Source organism: Heterocephalus glaber, unplaced genomic scaffold (genome assembly GCF_053883595.1).
Source record: "Heterocephalus glaber isolate CG9 unplaced genomic scaffold, H.glaber_assembly_v1.0 deba00001600, whole genome shotgun sequence".
Classification (NCBI taxonomy): Eukaryota; Metazoa; Chordata; class Mammalia; order Rodentia; family Bathyergidae; genus Heterocephalus; species Heterocephalus glaber.
In genome coordinates, this window is record NW_028258372.1 from 11,499,534 (window position 1) to 11,520,792 (window position 21,259).

The 21,259-nt window shown below is 39.8% G+C and overlaps 1 protein-coding gene across 1 annotated transcript; it reads right to left on the minus strand.

Annotated features, from left to right (window-relative positions):
- Nucleotides 1-1,821: 1,821 nt before the first annotated feature.
- Tnfsf4 (TNF superfamily member 4) lies at nucleotides 1,822-19,322 on the minus strand. The gene is made up of 3 exons (XM_004853422.3): nucleotides 18,941-19,322; nucleotides 4,351-4,393; nucleotides 1,822-2,914 (listed from the first exon to the last, which is right to left on the minus strand). The coding sequence occupies exons 1-3, from the start codon at nucleotides 19,097-19,099 to the stop codon at nucleotides 2,571-2,573; spliced, it is 546 nt and encodes a 181-aa protein (XP_004853479.1). The 5' UTR covers nucleotides 19,100-19,322; the 3' UTR covers nucleotides 1,822-2,570.
- Nucleotides 19,323-21,259: the final 1,937 nt, after the last annotated feature.

Consider the following 21,259-nt stretch of genomic DNA (forward strand, 5'->3'; position numbering starts at 1 on the left):
ATACAAAGTTATTTGTCTAATGTCACTTGGCTTGTTAATGCCTGAGAGAAACTTAGAATTCTTAGCTTCTGACTTCTCACGTTTTCTTTCCATATGTCTCTTCCATGTACAAAGCATAGGTTAATTATCCCATTGAAGGATATGACTTACAGGGCCTGATACACAGAACACATCTAATTTGATGGGTGTAAGGCAGAGGAGTGAAGCTGGTGCACAGCAGCAAAGGCCCTGTGTGGTGGAAGGAAGCCAGCATGAGAAGAGCAGGCCAGAGGAAGCCCAAAGGAGCGGGCATCTGGGAGGAGGCACCATGGCATCAAAGCCAACAGCTCGCAGAACAAGGAGGCTTAGGCCTAACCTATACACTGCATCCCCACAAGAAATACAAATAAATACCAAACTTTTAAAAAGCAAATATAGCTAGGCTTGGGAATTTATGCTTACAATCCTAGCACTCTGGGAGGCTGAGACAAGAGGATCACAGGTTCAAGCCCAGCCTGGGCAACTTAGCAACTTAGGGAGACGCCTACCCCATCTTTTTTTAAAGGGCTGAGGATATAGCTCAGTATGAAAGGCTTGGGTTCAATCACCAGTACCAAAACTAAAGTAAATATACATTTTTAAATATTACCTATGATCATGAACATTTACTTTTCCAGGTATCATTCATTAAGTAACAGCAACTTTCCAAAACACAGTCAATAATGAAAAGTAAACTATACACAGAAACACACATACATAAATCTTCTGCAGAATTCACGAGAAGCGTTTAACCCAGTGCATGATCCACAGAAGGGCCTAAGTGTTTAGCTATAATCATAATTATATGAGTACCTTGGCTCCCAGTGAGAGCTTCATTACTCTCACCTTATACATACATTCTTTTACTTATATTTAGCTAGCTCCTTTTCACAACAGGTTGAAATGGAGAGGTGAGAATATAGTTGGAGATAGATGCTTAAGAGGAAATAGAAAACTATCAGAAACTAGATCCAAATGTAACTGAGACCATTTACTGTAGGGACACAGTCCTCTGTCTTCCTGGAGGCCCTAGAGATAATCATAGAGGTCAATCCCTTCAATGACATGGAATCATCTGGAAAGATTTTATGATATGTTGTACCCTCTAATTAAGATAGCCAGGAAACATTTGCTACAATTTAAAAAATATATATCAAACATTTACATTTGTAAAAATTTTGGCACAGAGAACTTATAAATCATCTGGAAATTTGACATAAAAGAGCAAATTTTTCCCCAGTGCTATATACACGATGCACTATCAAGTTAAGGGGGGCCATTTAAAGTAAATAAAAGGGGTCCTATTTCCTTGAAGGCTGGATATCGGATGATTGTCCTAATTTCTCTCTTTTTTTTTTTTTGATACTGGGGATCGAACTCAGGACCTCGCGCTTGTGAGGCAGGCGGCGGAACCACTGAGCTAATTCCCCAGGCCCATCCTTCTAATTTCAATGATCAATGTAAGAGCACATGTGGCATTATGGCATTTCTAGGCAGAGATCATTTTTTTCATAAGGTACCATCACTACTTAGTGCTCTTTGACATCAAATCACCTTTGATTATAGCATTTCTTCATTTATTTTGGATAGCCAGCAATGTGGTAGATGTGTACAAAGCATAGTGCTGAGTATGAATCTCAGCACAAGCCAGGGGATGAGACGCACCACTTTGCCTACTTGGGACAAAGAATAGGTTTTCCTCCCCAGGTTGTTAAAATCCATATTGACTTTTACCCTGAGAGTCCAGTTCATTGCTATATCATGTGATAAAGCTAACCCTCACAAATTATCTCCCATCCTCTATAAAAAAATCTTTCTTGATTTTCTTTATGTCACAGATTAGATTTTTCACGGTATCACATCCCCAGGATGGTTCTTTGAAGAGAAATTTCTATTAAGTATGTTTGGAAGCTGGGAAGGCAAAATGGTAAAGAAAAACACCTGTGTACACAATATTTCTTAGACAGTTATCTCAAGTCCTGCTTTTCACAAGATGATTTTCCTTTCGAACTCCCACCAAATGAAAGAAGTATTTAAGCAATATGCAAATAGTAACCAATTTAACCTTGGAGGGGCCTCTTTGGTTCCCTGGGGTTGGTAGGTACCACCTTTTGAGGATTCATAACCCTGTTCCTTGCTCCTCTTCACTTTGGCATTGCCACACACATTAGCTTTCTGGCAAATGGTAGTCAAGGGTCTTTCCAATGACATAAGGTTATTTTGACAATTGCCTGACCAATAGAAACAATGTGAATGAAAGAGGCCCTTGGTTTTTCATTCTCACAAAGGTTCCTAGTGGGGTCAAGGCAATCAGCAGTCATGGGGGATGAATTAGGTGACTTAGAAGATAATAGGATAAATAAGATTGATTGGTAGGTAAAATAATGTTTTAAATATCCCTGAGTGAGGGGGTGGAACAGGATGTGCTCTGCTCATGTCCATATGGCTGAGCCGGAAAGGCTCTTCCACTCACAAGGAAGACTGTGTCCTGTCCACCTGCAGCTTGGAGTTCATCCTGGTCCCTGGTTGGAAGTGTTGCTGTCAGATCCTCCTTAGATACAAAATCCACCAGGATTTTGCTGGATGAGATACAGTTCTCCACCATTCATCCTGAAGTCCTTGCATGAGGTATTCGGAGAGTTCATACTCAAGTAGACTTTGTCTTTGTAAGCCAAAGAGACCACTGTGGTGAAGTCCACCTGCAGGTCCTTTCTCAGGGGGACAGAGATGGGATTCCGATGCATCCGGTAATGAAGGCTAATGCTGACCTCCTCCTGGAAGTAGCCCTTCACAGAGATGAGATAAAACCCATCACAGTTGATGATGACTGAGTTGTTTTCTACCTTCATGATATGAGCATCATTTGGGATGAGGATCAACTTCTCTTCTTCACATCCTAGAATGGGTAGGGTGAAAATTTGAAGAAAAAAAAATGAGCACAGCACTGGACAACAGCCTTCCCTACCTCTAGAGCCAGGTGAAGAGAAAGTGATACAGAAAGAGAGTTTGCAATGAGTGAAAGAAAACAAGCATTATGTTTCCTCCTATGGGTTGGAATCTGCTTTACCTGTGGAATGGAAGAAGGGGTAAAACTAATACCTGTGACCAGGAGAGTCTCAGGTAGAGCTGAGACTTGGAGCTGAGAAGTTACAATTGTCATATCAGACCTATGGTGGGAAAAGTACAACAGGGTTTTCCTAAGTTTTCAGAGCTGGGAGACATTGGCAATTTTGATGACTACTTTTTTGGTCAATGGGTGGACCACAGTAAAGTGTGGCAACAGTGCCCTCTGGCTTGATCCCACACACCACTTATTAGCTTGTCTCCAAGCTCTCTCTGCCTGACCAAGAAATGCACATTTTCCACATGCTCTGGGCATGACAGAATTTAGTACTAGCAGTTCCCTGAGCATAATGATGCAGAATCAAAGTGGGCTCAATCAGATGGAGATGGAAGAGTTCAAGGACACAGATTTGCTTCTCCCTTCTACCTCCTATTGCTAGTTTTCCCTGGAAGGTGACTTTGGAAGACTTACTATCACAGGAGGAATGAAAGGAGGAGGAGAAGAAAGAACAGCAGCAGCAGCTTTGTTAACTTTTTGCAGAGCCATTTCAAGTACAAGCCAAAAGGCCTAAATTTATTTTATTTCCATAGCCTCAATATCATATTGAATGGCCCACTAACTACCTCGGCTCACTTGTTTTGGATTATACCTCTTGGTAATGGGAAAGAATAGATCCCCACTGCTAGCTGCATTCAGCAATTCTTGCTTTGTACCAGGCCCAGAAGGCATATTTTAAACTGAAAATAAGCACCATTTATGGAAGGCAAAAGGTACTTTCCTTTAGGCTCAGAGAACTTAACTAAATAAGTAAATATATAGAACCCATTGGTGTTGGATATAATCACAGACTAAAGGATGCTCTCATAATAGTCAAAGTATCTTTTCCCTCCATATCTAGAGCTTCCCTCAGTTCTTATTAAGGTATAATCTTGTCCTAGAAGAGAATTAGCAGATTATGTCTCTTTATAGCCAGACAGACTTGTAGAAAATAAATCTTTAGTGTCCTTAGCTGAAAAAAATAAGAATTCCTACTCAGAACTCCTGGGGGAATTAAGTGAGACACATAAAGAACAGAGACAAGCATATGATTTTGTGACTAATCCCTCCTCTTCATTATGAGTATCTTTTCATATTCAGGCTCTGACAATTCTAGATGTAATGCTACCCTAAGGAAGAGGGCAGATCTTGTGTTCTGGAGGAATCTAAGAGACTAAAGAAAACAGATATTTTTAAAAATATGAATCAACTAAACTTTTGATGATACTTACCAGTAAGTAGTATGCTAATACTTTGAATTGGAGGATGCTGCACCTGAGGGAAGAAAAGAATATTTTTTTAAAAATGACTAAATGGAATTGGTAAGTCATAATCAATGACGCAGAAATACAGTGGCCTGTGAAGGAAAAGATTTGGCTTTTTCTGTGAGGACTAAACCCAGAATTCCTGCCTGACTCTGTTTTTCTGTAGCATCTTTTAAAATAAGTGAAGATTATGCTGCTCTTTTATGTAAGCATCTGAGATCAGTCATTATTTCTGTCAACTCTTCTTTGGTGTATTGTTTGGTTCACTGAGTCCCAGATTCCCACTTAGGTAACAGTGCACTCAATAGTCTTTGGGTTAAGAAACCTATTCACAGAGATTCCCTCATGGAAGAGTCTATGACCAATCACTCTGTGATGGCCACAGGCTTCCACAACACACTCTAAGAAGGTTCTGGAAACCTCCTGCATCCTTCTGCCACTGTCACACAGGAGGAAGTGCATCTTATTTTCAGGGGACACAGGCAATTCAGTAGCTCTTTATTTTTCTTTTTTTAGCACATCAGATCCCTCCATTCTTCTCTTCAACAGCTTGAAAAACCTAACTTGAACCAATTCAGTACTCAAAAGCAAAACGAGAAAACCATGAAGAGAGGAATCATGGGAGATAGATTGTCCACAGTAATTTGGTTAAAAAGAAAATGAAGCTCAATATGGAGCAAAAAGGTCTATTAAGTGAAAATAACAAGGGATGGAATATAAAGTATATTGCCATGTTTGCTTAAACACACACTTCTATGGACATTGAATACATCTGAAAGAGTTGCAAACATTTCTCAGGAGAAAAGAACTGGAATCCTGAGATCGGGAGTAAAAAAGTGATGCTTATTTTTCCTTAAGTGATTTACTTATTTTTTTCTTTCTGGTACCATGTGGTTGTATTCCCTACTAAAAAAGGAAATAGGACCAAAAAAAAGTCTATTGTGCCTGCCAAGAACAACAGCTCTACCCACAAGGTTATTTTTGGCAGGAGGTCCTGATCAAAGGTGTGGGGAGAGATTTGTTTTCATGCCCTAGGCAGTGGAATTCCTGCTTCCCACTCTGCTGGCAGACTTGTAACCTCAGTCAAGCGAATGACACTGGGGACTCCCCACACAGATGAGGAACCCCCTCCTTGCCTTACAATCATAGGCCCTACCAAGCTGAAACCAGGAAGCAGTGTAGGAAGAAGGGAGAGCTCTTCTGAGCCCTGCCAGTGGCTGGGCCTCAGGAAAAACATCAGTACAATGTGCTGAGCATGTGAATAGTGTTAACTTGGGTCCAAATGGGGGTCTTTGGTTCCCTCCCCCCGTGTAGCATTTGCAGAGACTGAATGATTGTCATTTGTACTTAAGGCAGTGCTCTGAAAAGACTTCTCAAGAGTTTATTACTGCACCACCACCACCACAATAATCCTCAGGTGAATAGTTGCCCCCACTGTTCTCAAACCGGGCGGTGCCACCTATTGGAGTCACAAGTCATTTGCAAAGTAGCACAAAGCACAGGGCTTGGTGTGCAGCACTTGGATTCTGATACCAAGCAGGTACTTGGGCAAGTTTCATAAACACTCTATATACCCGTTTATCTTCTTTGAAAACCATTAAAAGATCATGGTCATCCCTTCCAGCACTAACTTCCCATGACTTAGATTTTAAAAGTTGCAACTCTAAGTGTATTTAATAAAAGAGAAAAAAGACATGAAGCATCCACATTTACAAATTTACTAATCTCTCTGATCTTAATGCCTTTGTGATTTGATTATTTGGGGTAACTTTGCAGAATTCTCTGAAAGATTCCTGCAAATCAAAGAAACTTCCCAGGTTTCTGAAATAACCTCTCCTCTTGGTAGTGACCAAGAGGACATCCCCCGGCTCTGAGCAGCTAGGAAGGCACATGGGATTCCCTCCCTCGGGTTGATCTACTGTACTCCAGACTTGGAACATGAAAGAATGCAAAAGAAATTGTCTTCTAGCTGAACATTGTATTTTACAGATGAAGAAATTAAGGCCCACGGAAGTGAAAAGATTGACTCTTGCCCTCCAATCCTAGACAATTTGTATTATATCACCCGAGTGGATGTTTTTCTTCCTATGTAACTATGAAGTGAGAAGAAATTACTGTAAAGATTGAGTTAATCTCCCATTCTCTGTGACCTTGTTTCTACTTCAGTACCAACCATAAGGAAGAGAAGTTGCCACACAACAGATTGGCAATGACTTCATCATAAAAGGATGTAGGGAAAACTTAGAGCCCAGGCTTCCCCTCCCCTCCCCTCCCCCACCCCATCCAATTTCAGTCCTGCCATAAGTGGACTAAAACAAAATGAAACACAACCACGTACCCATTCAGCAAGTATGGACTATTTGACCAACCGACTGAATAATGGCTATGTCATGTATATCTAGAGGCAGATGATGATATAGCAGGAAGGTCTGTCAGCCCAGTGGTGCTTAAATGCTAATGTGCATTAGAATCATCTGTGAAATTTGTCACACAAAAAAAGTCCAGATCTCCAGCTTATTCACAAAGATTCTGGTCCAAAATCTCTGGGTGGATCCAGGAATAGACATTTTTACAAGGTTCAAAATTTGAAAATCATTGCACTAAATATAAACTTCTAAAGATCTAAAGTGTAGAGACAGTATTTTTAACCATGCCCTGGAGGGCGGGGAGATGGACAAGCCTGTCCCCAAGCTAGTACTCATTAAATGTTTGCTCTACTGTAAGTATTATTCAGTAGTTGAAGAATAATGTTATTATTATATAACTTGGCTGTTTGGGTAGAAACAGGATCAACAATTACTAAGTACTGCCATGTGGTAGGCATTACCCTCAACTCTGGGAACAAAAAGGATAGAACGTATTATCTTTGTTTTTGGCAAACTTGTATTCTGGGAAGAAAAATAGTCCCTCTACAAAAAACTTTCAATAAATACCAATATACAACACAAGGTGTTAAATTCCAGGAAATGGAAAGAAAAATCATCTCAGCCTTTGATTGTTTAAGGAGAAAGAGCCCAGACTTAGGGTTCTTGAAAAGGGAGAAGAGAAAAAATTCAGTTAAGCCAGAGACAATCAATGATTAGCTGAAGGAAAGGTCTACAAATTAGGCCATTTTTGTGTATTCAAGAAAAAGAATAAAAATTATTGATAGCTTACAACATGCTGAGTACTTCAGTAATCTCATTCATTTGCTGTTCAAAATAACTCCTATGTTTTACAGATAGGAAAATGAGCATCAGTGCCGCTAAGAACGTGCGGAGGAATAAGAGGCATCACCTTGAATTCTGTTGCATTCCAGGTTCATGATGATATCCCTTTTCTTTCTCCTATCTTACCTCAAGCATAAAAAATACATAGGAAGGTGTTTATCTGGGAGTCTAACATTAATTTGAACTACTTTCATCATGAACACTGAATGAGATGACTTAAAAATCTTTGTATATCCAAAATACTCAGATATTTTTCAAAATACCCAGAAGTTTTCCTCCAAAAAGTGTTGTCTGTGTAGTGCAGGTTGCAAAAATCATTAGCTGGGCTCTAACTAGGTGTCACTGTCCTGGCAAGGAGCAGCAGCCATGGGCGAGCACAAAGCAGACTGCAAGCAGGTGCAAAGGAGAGGCAAAATCAAATCCTTCCCTGGTTTCTCACTGCCTTGAGTGCTGGGCTGTTTAAGAACATAGATGAAAGAGTCTGATGTCTGGTATTTACCTGACGCCTTTACCATGTTCCCAAGAAACTAGTACTCGTTTCAAGAGCTCATCTTTAGAGAGTGTGAGCCTCTGATTCTGACTCAGTCGGATGTGGCATGGGCTGTTAACTTTATATTCATTTGGCATTTGTCTTCTACACAGGTGTCTGTGACAGGAGCCATGGTATTCATCAAATACGAAACCAGCACATGGGCTCTGCATTCACTATATGGACCCTGAGGTTCCTCACTCGATACCAGGCCACAGTGTCAAGGTCCTGGGGGTGAGTTGGGGTGAGGTGTGAGTCAGCAGAGGATAATGGAGAAACAGATCTGAGATGGGGACTTGCTGGCTCACCATGCCACCCGCACCAGGATAGAACTGTTTAGCTCCCCACCTTGGGCTCATGTCTATCAGAGGGGACCCAAGAGATCGTTAAAACACAACCTCACAAGCTCTCAGAGCTTCAGAAGAGGAAAATGGACTTTTCTACACCCACCCACTGGAGAGGGCAGACTTTGATCTTAGAGCAGTGATGGCAAAACTTTTAGAGACCAAGTGCCCAAACTGCAACCCAAAACCCGCTTACTTATGGCAAAGTGCCACGCTGCAATGAAACCGGAGTGTCCGGCTGCTGGGCTGATGCTAAACTTGCCTCTCATGCTGACAGAGAGGACTCTGCATGCCCACTGCAGCACATATGCCTTAGGTTGGCCACCACTGCCCTAGAGAATTTAGTGTGTAGTACATGGCAACCACCCTGTTACAAAGGAATGAGTCTTTACTTCTGAACAAGGAAATTCAGAACATGGCCCAGGGAAAGAAACGGGAAGAATGGGCCATGGGTTCTTGGGTCAAGGAATCTTCCACCCTCAAACCATTTGTGTGGCTTTGAAATTCTGGTTGGAGAATGAGCTGTGGACATAGAGAAAAGGCATTGTAGGTGTCACCCAGGATATTTTCTTCCTCTATGCCCATGCTGACCACTGCTGTCACCCCCTTTCCTCTGCACCTTCTCTCTTATCTTCCACCTTCACCCCCACAACACAACCTGTGTGATATTTCCAATAAGCCCCCTCCAACCCTGTCCATCCCTCTTATCAAAGCTACCTATAAAGGCTGTTTTGAGTCTCCCCTCAGAGAGGCATCGCTCCTCTTTGTCTCAGAGGACATGAACTGTGATTTCCTTGTCCTTAATACTTTGCAATTGATGGTTTCTGAGAGTAATCTCAAATATTCAGGCAAACAACAAGGCATCCATTGCGGCATGAATACACCTGCAAAACCCACAAAAATATAGGGAAGATTTTCTTCTCTTCTCTTCTCTTTTCTTTTCTTTTCTTTTTGTGTGGTATTGAGGATTGAATCCAAGGCCTTAGCAGTGAGATAGATATAGATATAGATATAGATAGATAGATAGATATAAATATAGATATAGATATAGATATAGATATCTAAATATATATCCATCCCCAGGCCTTTTTGTTTATTTTATTTTGACAGTGAGTCTTGCTAAGTCACTGAATTGACTAGGCTGGGCTCAAACTTGTGATCTTCCTGCCTCGGCCTCCCAGAGAATAAGGAAGATTTTCTTAAAACTGAGTCTCCTGTTCCACGTTAACTAGGGAATTCCTCAAAGTACACTGACAAAGGAATATCCTGAAACATTTCTGAGAACTCCCTTCTTCACTTCAATGATTAAGTCTCCATCATAATATGTTTGCGCCAGCTTAGTCTCAGGACCTGAAAGGATGGGTGTATAATGTATGTACTTGTATCACTGTATCGCCAATCATATCTCAAATACAATGGTGCTCAGGAAATAAATGACTGCTGAACTACAGTGCACCTTAGCCTCTCCCACCATGCTGCGCCTGTGCCGGTGGCTTCATGATCACATAGTATCTGACACTGACTCTAGCCGGTCAGTCTAGCCAATGACCATACATTGCTGGAGAGCCTTGAAATTGTCTTATTCATCTTTGAATACAAAGGAGGTAGCAGAATTATTGCAGTCAACATCTTTCCATCTGAAGTCACTTATTCCCCATCTCACTTGCTATGTAAAACGGAGAGATTGTTGCTTTAAGAAGGCAACAGAGTACAATAGACCAGGCAGTGGACTGGCAGTAGGGAGACCTAGATTCCACACTGCATCTGGAACAATTCTTTTCCCTTGCTGAGTTTCTAATACCCTTATCTTTATGTCCCACCTTAGTTAAAATGGTTGAAATAAAACATTGGAGGATAGTTCCACTTCAGGAATTAGGCAAACAGATCACAATATTCAAAAGAGAAAACTCAAGAGTTTGAGTGATAAGAAGGCTTTCGGACCAAGCCAGATCTTTGCAACACGATTGATCCCTCTGCTATAACAGAAGCAACAGGCTTCTGTCTCCCCGGTGGCTCTCTCTGAGAAGTGACGGAACAATCAGATTATACCTGGTGCTGTGTGCAGTGAAGCTCCCAACCTCGTTTGTGTGAGGCTAATTAATCCTCAACAAGTGTTCCCAGGTGAACTGAGTCTGATGACTGGTAAAACCAGCACAGCACAGCAGTGGGATGAGAGAAATCGTGGCTATGATGACATTTTAAACTAAAGCTTTCCTGTCAACTACTGGAAGAGAAACCAAATGCCTAATGCAAGAGAAAAATATGCTTATTCATAGTCTCAACTGAGATACCAGGTTTTGAAACCAGTGGGTAGCGTTCTACAAAATCTCTTACTCAGGAATTGTACCCTGCTTGTCTGTCCAGCACTGCTCACATGCTGTGCTATTCCTTATTTAACTGCCCTCTTTTCCCACTGCGTTGCAAACACTGCCAGATCAAAGGGCACCGTGTCTGTCTTGCTCACCACTGTGCCCTCAGTGCCTGACAGATAACCGATATCCCACAGACATTGTTGAAGCACCACATGAGTAAATGATTTCCAGAGGGCTGATTAGTGTCTCCCCACAAATTCATGTCTACCTAGAACTCAGAATGTGACCTTATTTGGAAATAGGAGTGTTACAAATGTAAGTACTTAACATGAGGTCAACAGGATTAGGGTTGGTCCTAAATCCACCATGATTTATGATTAAAAGACTTCACATACAGATACACACAAGGAAGAAAACCCCATGTGACAATGAAGGCAGAGCTTGAGGTTCTCCAGCTATAAGCCAAAGAACATGAAGGACTGTTGAGAGCCACCAGAAGTTAGAGAGAAGAAGAGGGAGTATGTATGGCTCTTCCAACACCTTAATTTTGAATCACTAGTCTTCAGTGTAATAAGAGAATAAATTTCTGTTGTTTTAAGCAACTCAGTTTGTAATAATTTTGTAACAAAAGTCCTAGAGAACAATTTCATGGTTCAGTAGGTATTTGTATATAGTGTGCAAATAACATTATCACAATAAACAGATTCTTTGAAGCAGTCTGATAGAATTAGAAAGGCCTAGGAGATTATGTAGTATAATCTCCTTATTATTTAAAAAAAAGATGAAATGAATATAGGCCCTCTTCTTTCCCTATAAATATATCACACATGTAATGCTTTGTTTTATAAAAACACCTTTTAAGGGGTTATTTGATGGTTAAACCTGCACTAATCATGTTATCTACACTTGTGTAAGTAGATTTAAATCTTTTCTGTGAGCATCAATTCTTCCATTTTTCTTCAGAAGTAACTGATATTAGAAAAAAACCTAATTTTTATACAGCCACGCACTGTTCTTAAAGCTCAGAGTTATGGAGTCAGAGCCAAATGTAACAGAAAGAGACAAGACTGGAATTTAGACCTGGCCTTAGTTGCTAACCCGGACCTTTCTATGCAAACCTAGTCAAGCCTCTATGACTCAAATTTCCCCAGCATAAAACAGCACACAAATGTTAATCCTATCTTCCTTCAGGATGTAGCTAAGAAGTCAGAACAAAAGCAGGAAAAGGCCCTGCAAAAATGAGGAACTCTCATCATGAGTAGTCCCTGGAATGATACCCTCCCATCTCCACAGAAAGAGCTTTCAGTTCCCAGGGTGCACTGTACCACATACAGGGCCAGGTGTACACCTGGAGGAGCCTTAGAAGCTAAGCTCATTAAGCACCCAACACACAGGTAATTCAAGATACATTTTATAATGTATTTTCTAATCCAACAGGGTATTTTCAATTTTCCTTTGGTGGTTGTTTGATGTTTCTCTATAATCTTTCTAATAGTAATTGTCACTTCCATTCTTATCTTTGTTCATTTCACTGGATTTCCAAGCTCATGCTCTGGCTGCCTGCTCAGCAACACTTTCAGCATACATCACTTAACTTCATGGGAGCCCTCTGTTTTCCACCTTTATAATACTTTGGGAATGAAGACTTTCTACCCACAAGCTCTTATTAAATAAGCATGGGATAAATTAAAGTTTGAGTCTGTCTCTCTTCCTGTCAGTCAGCGTGTGTTCTTAAGTAGTATTTGTATGTTATCAAGACTAGATGAATTTTTACATGTTAACCCACCTAAGGTACATTTCAGAATGAAAGATCTACTGAAAAATAATTATGCTAGTCACATCTTCAACATTTCCAGTATTGTGAACCAGACCACACATCTTTTGTAGATATAATTTTCTACCACATTGGCAGCCAAGTCATTGGAGAATTAGATGAAATGTGTCAAAGGGAAGTAAAATGAAACCAGCCTGTATCATGTCTTCCAACTTGTAATTTTAGGTCCCAGAACTGTTTTAAACTAGATACTGATCTAGTAACACTTCATACCCTCATAAATTCTCCCCTTCTTTTTTCTTTTGTTCTCTAATACTGTTTAAGCTCATAGTTAAAAATCTATGTTCAGAAATAATCAAACTATTTCAAAGTGGATTTTTAATACCCCAAATTATACTATAAAAAATTAAGTAAATGAAGTCAATCTTAACTGTAGTATGTTCTCTGAGATTTTGGTTATAGGCCATATGTGTATTTTTATACATCTGTACTATAAAGTAAATACATTAGTGGCAGTGTGCTTATGAAAGTATGTTTATGAATAACAATGGTAACAATCTTGACATTTACAATTTGATCCTCACAACAACCAAATTCCAACTTGGGAAATCATTAAACTGATGTTCAGGGAATTTATTTATACTCATGAAGCTAAAAGCCTTGAATAAACCAATACTCTCCTGTTCCTGGTCCTCTTTGTTACATCCTTAGCCTCAAAATCTGAGCTGTTTTGTACTTTTGCATATGGAAACACTTTCATTTCTTTATTTGAAAAGATGTGGCTGTCATGGGTAATTACATCAAAATATACAAGGCATAGGATGGTGAAGAATTTAGTCTCAATCAAACTCTACCATGTATTTCATCTGTGGCTGTGGGGAAATAATCTTGCTACTTCAGACCTCAGATTTTTTATTGTTTTCTTTATACTGGTTAAATATAGCAACACTGTGCATGTCTCATCTACCTCGCAGGACTCCAAGGGATTAATGTTAATTTTCTATGAGTGGAGAATCCCTGAAATGAGGTGGGGGCTTCAGATTCTCTGAGAGTGAAGGGCACAAAGCAATTGTTATTAAAAGGAACAGAATTGCCACCTGCCCTTGTGACTCATGCCTATAATCCAAGGACTCCGGGAGACCAAAGAAGGAGGATCACAAGTTTGAGCCAGCCTAGGAAACTTGGTGACTTAGCAAGACCCCATGTCAAGGTGAAAATAAAAAGGGCTGGGAATGGAGATCAATGCAAAGTTCCTGGTTCAATCCCCAATACAGAAAGAAAGGAAGGAAGGAAGGAAGGGAAAGAGAGAAAGAAATAGAAAAAGAAAAAGAAAGAGAGAGGAAAAAGGAAAGAAAGAAAGAAAGAAAGAAAGAAAGGAAGGAAGGAAGAAAGGAAGAAAGGGAAAGAGAAAGAAATAGAAAAAGAAAAAGAGAGAAAGAGAGAGAAAAGAAAGAAAGAGAGAGAGAAGGAAAGAAAGGAAGAAAGAAAGAAAGAAAGAAAGAAAGAAAGAAAGAAAGAAAGAAAGAAAGAAAGAAAGAAAAAGAATTAGAGGGACATGGACAAGGCTAAACCTTCTCAGTGTTAGTAGCTAGAGGCTGAGGTCATAGATGAAGACTAGGAAGGAAGACTAGGTCCCTAGGTCTATACCAAGTGCCATATATATATGAATATGTATATATATATTCATTCATTCATAGATGACATTTTCCAGCATAATCTCTATCCAAATCATTCTGTCCTATTCTGAGTGCTTGTATCAAAACATTTATGTACCTAAAATTTTCATCTAGAAAATATCATTCTATAAATAGTGAAGAATATTAGCCTCCCCCCATATTGTTCATCCTTTTCTATGTGGGCGACACTGGGCCCCCTAAGATGTTTTCATCCTGTCCCTTCAGAAAAAGAGGTAGGTAGCCGCTCAAGATACAAGAGGGTGGTTAGTTTACTGTGGTGCCCCCTAGTGCCAGGTGTGATTAGACACAACTGTATTTGCTAACAAGTACAGCGGCCACATGAAAGGAGCAAAACTTGGAGAAGCAACAGTTTTGGTAACTGTTCCTGTATTTTCTTTGGCACAGAATGGAATGAAGTATGTCCCCTTAGCATGATTCACATCTCTGCTATCCACCCCCGCCTAGATTTTTCAATTTCATCTTATGCTACTTTTCCCCATGAACGCTGAACTTCAGCCATTCTGAACCCCTTGCTATTCCTCCCCAGAGGGCCTTCTCCTTCCTCCCTTTCCATCCTCATCTCTATTGATTGTACAAAGAATTTCCACTCTTCCTTCCAGTGCCAGCTGAGGCATTACCTTCTCCCCTGGGTTTGTCTAACTCCACAGAAAACTTAGGCAGTCCCTGCCCCGTCTTCTACTCTTCCCATTGTCCTCAAGCATGTCTCCACCTGTCTGTTGTCCTTTGGCCCCACTTTGTATCTTGACTATGGGTTTAAAGAGTTCAAACACCTTCTCCAATGCAATTTGTGTGTCTTAAACCTCAGACAATATCCTATACAAGTAGACATTCAGTGGAATGAATTCAGGTAAGGATCCTTTCATTGATAATACTAGGAATACCCCTAACACACGAGTCAAGAATTTCTGGTTAATTAACTAGGTAGATGATCATGAGCAATTTACCTATCTTCTCTGGGTTTCTGTTTTCTAATCTGTAAATAGACTATTTCTAATACCTGCTCAAAAATCTAATGATTGTACCTTTTCATTAACACCTTCCTTAAGAGCCTCAAAATACTCTATGATGAATCAGATCAACACTTCAGGTGTTTCTTTTTAATTCTCAAAGAGGTGCTTAGGGAAAAGAAACTCCATTTGCATTCAAAATTATTTTATTTGCATGTATGTCATAAAGAAAGAATTTCTAAGAAAAAGTTAGGTTACATTCAGACATTTAAATTGAGCTAATCTGAGGCAAAGTTTTTAAAGCAAATTCCTCTTTCTCTTTTTCAATGATACAAAGAAAGGTAGAAATTCTAGCCTGAAATTTCATCCATGAATTGTTTACTCTAATTCTGACTCTTACTGACACAGAACTGGCTGACTTAACTACTTCCACTTCTGTTTTTCCCAGCAGAAACGAATAATAAGAATGTAAATCTTTGACAGTGGAATTTGCTAAAGAATTATCGCTAAAAGATCTTACACCTAAAGAGGACCATGATGAAGGTGAGAGAGAGAGAGAGAGAGAGATGAGATGAGATAGAGATATATGGAGAGGGAAGGAAGGAGGGAAGAAGAAGGGAAGGGAAGGGAAGGGAAGGGAAGGGAAGGGGAGGGGAGGGAAGGGAAGGGAAGGGGGGAAGAAGCTTGGAAGAAGCACTCTTCAACTTCTCCAGACACACAAATATAATTTACAAAAGCTCCTCACTTTATAGGCCAGTTTTTTTTCTGCCATGGTTGCCCAGCTAAAGTTCTTAGTAAGACTGGAAGCCTGACATTTCCAACAGCAGCCCCAACAGAGGGTCCAGTTTGGAATGGTTTCCATAAGAGAAACATGCAATTCTATACAAGTGTCTTGGATATTCTCCTAGAGCATTCATTTCTTTCCCCTTTCAAAACAATGTGTTTTGATAACTCAGAATAGGTTGTTTAGATAAGGACAGAGAATATAAATTGATTATAGAAAAGTATATATCTACAAATTTGGTTTCCCCCAGACCCTTCTTAAGAGCCAAGAAATCTATAAGTGTAGACACAAGCATCCATTAACTCACATTTTATATTTCTCAAGTGTTTATACTTCTATGAATATGTAAATAACATATTCATAGAATTTTGAGCTGGAAAAGATCTCAGGAATAATCTAGTCTGATTGCCTCATGTTATAGATGAGAAAATAGAAAATCAAGGCCCCAAAAGGAAAATGAATTACATGAGGAGCAAATAAGAGATTTTGTACTGTCATCCCAAAAACAAAAACTTCTGTTTTCCATGTATGTATACAAAATTTAACCCAGCATTGAGAAAACAGAAGTTACACTTAGTTGGAGGGGGAAACTGACTGCCAAGTAGAGTTTAGAAACTAAATCTGTATTTTCAAAGTCATTCGTACAGGCAATTCTTTTCTAAGGGTTAAAAAATTAAATTTAAGAAATAAGAGGAAAAGCATGGTTATTTTCCAAATACCTTCCTCCTACAAGAGAAGAGATCAAGTGTAGCTGGTTGAACAGCGACCATTTCAGCTCTTCCCACCTCAGCATACATCACTGAAGTAAATGACTCGCAGCAGTGGAGGTTTAATTGTATCACTGCTACTACCTACCCGTCCTTCAATCAAAATTCCAAACTTAATGTTTTAAATGCTGTCTCTCTCTCTCTCTCTCTCTCTCTCATTCATGCACACATACACACAAACACACACACACTCACACTCACACGCTGCTGCCACCAACACTATTCCACCATGTTCCAGGTAAAACACACACTAACCACCTAAGTCCTCCTCATAATAAAGTGTATGAGAATAAATTTAGGATCCTGTTGTGCTGCCTGGGTCTTATAACAGTATCAAAAATTACATTAGCTAAATAGCCTAGCTGGAAATAAGAAAAAATTTAAAGTTAACATCAAGTGAAGAATTTCAAATATCTGAGCCCCTCCCCCAATTTTTGTACCCAGCGTATACAGGAGCCTGTTTCTTGAGCAAATAGTTCAAACATACCTTATATGTTTTTGCTTCCACTTCTGCAGTAAAACTGCAGAAAGCTAATTCTCTCCCAGAGATCAGCTCATCGTGAGTTCTAATGTTCTGGAAACCAGCCTTCAGCTTTGCTTCCCTGCTCTGCTGCAGAGCTGCTGGATAACTCGCAGAAAGGAGCCTGCTTATTCTCACATCACCTGGGTATTGCTGGTCCAAGGTGGCTCCAGATGCCAGCAGGCTCTACATCTGCATTTCACCTTTTGCTCTCCTGTCCAGAGCCCTTGTGCAATTGGCTAGCCTTGTCTGGGACCTTGTGCCCTGTCTTTAACATCCCACAGAGTAAGGAAACACAGCACTGTGGTCATTTGAAATGCACTCTCAGAGCTCACAAACCTGGTGAATTCACTGAGCTGTTCTATTTTTGGTTGCTCCGTTTGCTTTCTTCTCAGAAAAGCCTTATTCCAGTCTGTATCTTGGGCATCCTGCCATGGAGACATTACTCTTCCCTTACACATTCTCCCCAAAGCACCTATTTTAATTCCACCCAAATGGTTCTGCACAAAGTAAATGTTCATGATGGTGAGGAAAGGACAGGTGTGTTGCTGTCCTAAGTGGTCTGCAGGCTTGAGCACCACACCAACTACACGTCTGGAATTTGGGGACATGAGTACTTGCTGTGGTTCACTGATCATGACCACACACACTCCCACCAGCATATGTGCAGAAAACCCCCACTTCCTGTAGGCAAAGACAAGCCCAGGCATTTACTAGGACTCTTTATCTTATCCTAGTTTGATTTGAAGTAGCCAGTCTGACATGGCCATCAAAAATCAAAGCCTCTCTTATCTGACACTCACCAGGGAAGGACATTTCTAACCCAAAGCAGCCAGGCAGGGGAACAAGAATTATTAGAGCAGCCCCCCAAAAGGAACCTGGAGACACTGTAGATTTATTTTCTTTTCAGTGGCACTGCCACAGTAAAGAACATTCTTAAAGACCTAGTTATATTTGCATAGCTGGATCAGTAAATAAATTTTTAAAATGTAAAAGCATGGGAGCATGGGATGAAAATAAAAAGATGCAAAATGGAAAGACTATCTTAAGTGTAGAAAACACTAGAAATATGATCACTCACTACATCACACAGTGGAAATATACAAAGAGATGTCTTTACCTTGTACAGATAGACAGTGAGAAAAACCTGATTAAATTACTGGATTGAATGTGTGGGCATGTAGGCACACACACACACACACACACACATTACTGCCCTTAAAGTGCAAGGTTAGCTATTTAGAAGAGCTTAATATTGATAACTTTAACATTTTTAAAAGCAAACCTCCATAAGCATCTGTGGAGTTGATGAGTATGATAGAAAAGTAGAACTGTTTTCTTTCTTATTTCCTGTTTAGATCAAGCCTGTATAGCAGTGTTTCTAAACTTCCAAGTGACAGCTCATCGAGAACACTGGGATTATTTCATTGCAAAGAAAGAGAAAAATTCTAGAAGCAGCTGCCTCTGCCCTGTCTCTCCTCTGCCTTAGAACAACCACCGCTAAAAAGGGAAGGAAAAGAGAGACGGAGGGTGTTTGTCCACACTTCACAATCTCTTGGGGTGGTGGAGGAAACTCAACAATTTTGGCATCAGATTATTTCCAAGTGACTGCAGCTGTTGCAGTTGCCATCAGCGTGAGCTGGAGGGAGAAAAGCACTCAGAGATGCATCTTACCTGAGGAGCAGAGACACGCAGGCAGATGTATATGAGGCACAGGAGCAGCCCCAGCCCCTGAATCACAGAGACCACCAGCAAAAGCTTGTTCCACTGGGGTCTTGGCCTGGGTACGCTTCCCACATTCTCTTCCAGGGGTTGAACCCCTTCCATTTTCATAATCTGGATGCAAGGAAGATGAAGCTGTGGCAAAGGGGAACTTGGGGAAAGCCTGATGAGGAGGTGATGAAGGCAAAGCAAAGCCTTTCAATCAGAAGACAAAGGTCCCAGGACCTGAGACAAAAGGCGATTGAAAGAGCAGAGAGGACTCTCTCAGTTTTAACTCTGCAACTTCTACAGGCAGGCGGGGAACTTCTTTGTGACTAATCTGAATTTCCCCTTTACTTTCTTTCTTTTTTTTTTTCCCTCTGGGCTAACAGGGAGTTGTTTTTGTGGCATTCCAGTTCTGATTTGAGTGACTGTGAAATGACAGTCATACAAGTGTGCTATTTTCTTAATTTCTCATTGCACCAGTAACCAGTTTGTGGGTCACTTGATAAAAATAAAGATCATCATCTGTTGAAGTAGGAGCTCACATATCCCCTCCTCAAGATATTTTGCATCATATAAGAGATTTAAGGAAAATGCTCTCCCAAAGCCCTTGTCTATATTATGTAACTCAGTCCTGAGCTCATTTTACAGGTTTAGAAATAAATCACACACAGACCATTCTTGAAATGAAAAAGACAAAAGAAGAAAAAAAGATGATGCATTATGTGGAAATAAAGAGAGAGTAATCCTCTAGTTATATAGTCTATTACATTAAAATAAATAAAGTAGTATTCATGGAGCATCCACTATGTGACAGACACAGTATTAGACAAAATTATGATCTTTTTATTATTTAATCCTTTTAGGAAAATTCAGTAAACATTTATATAATTAATTTCCTGTGCAGAAGAAAATTCTTGTTCTTCTTCCAGCCACTTTATATTTTCCCCATACCAAATTTTTGCATGGATTCAAATAACCCTTGAAAATTGTTCTTTTCTTTGAGATAATGACCAGTCTCAAAATTCAGAAAGTAAAAATATTCTATCTAGAAACTCTATTTTCCTTTCATCACAAAAATAAATAATAAAATAAAATGAATGATAAAATTATAATACCAAGTTCAAACTGGCAATTTTCTTTTCCGATACTGGGGATTGAACCCAGGGCTTTGCGCATTTGAGGCAACTCGGTTTCACCACTGAGCTACACCCCCATACCTTTATATTTTTATCTTGAGATAAGGTCTCATTAAGTTGCCCAGGCTGGGCTCCTGTCTCAGTTTCCTGAGCAGCTGGACTTATAGGCGTAGTCCACTGCACCCAGCCAAATTGCCAAATATTTACTATGCACATGAGTGTTGTACTGGACAACACAGAAATATTGGGCAGGGCCTGTTTAAAACAGAATTATTCCATGGAAAAGTATGTCTCTCTAAGCTCCTCATGGGGCACTTAACAGATATTTAAAGAAATAACAGAAAGAGTAATATTTTAGATTCAGCAATATGAGATGTTCTATATGACTTTGTTTCTGGAAAAATGGGTATGAAGCATATACAAAAGAGAAACAGTTGTAATAAATGGAAAGTAATTTCTTGCAATATTAATCAATTAAAATTAAATTGATACCTTCATTACAATTGTGCATTGCATTTAGAGAACATATTGATCTTCAGAAGTTCAAGTGTTTTTCTGAAAGACATGGTAATTAAGGTAACTATATTGGAGACTTGAAACCAAAACTGGAAATCAAGTTCCATCGAAGCATCTCCATAATAGTTACACCCCCAAGCACAATATGTGCAACATAAGGGTCTGAAGATAAAAATTAAAAGAAAAAGCCCAATTATTACGCAAGGCTTAATAGTCAAAATAAGCAACAGAATCAGTAACTACTCAGCTATTTTCAAAAACTAAAAGAGACAAAAGCAAAAAAGCCTAAAAAGACTAAAAGAAAATAGAGACAAGCAGAAAAGAAGTGGTTAAAGCTATTCATGCTGAAAATCATAGGAAATATTTTATGACTGCTAAAAAGAAGAAAAAGATAAACATCTGAAGGACACAAACTTGTGCTTTGCATAGAATTTCTTTTCTATTAACATCATGACTCCTGCAAAGAAAAATCAACAAATACTGTTTTCATTTATAGACAATAAGAACTGTTCAAAAGAATGAATTTCAATTAAGTGTTGTCCGAAGAAAACGACGTTTAGGCCTCCACACCTGTGGCACACCTTCTGGGGTGAGGGGAGGAGTGCTGGGGATTGACATAGGGCCTTCGCACTGC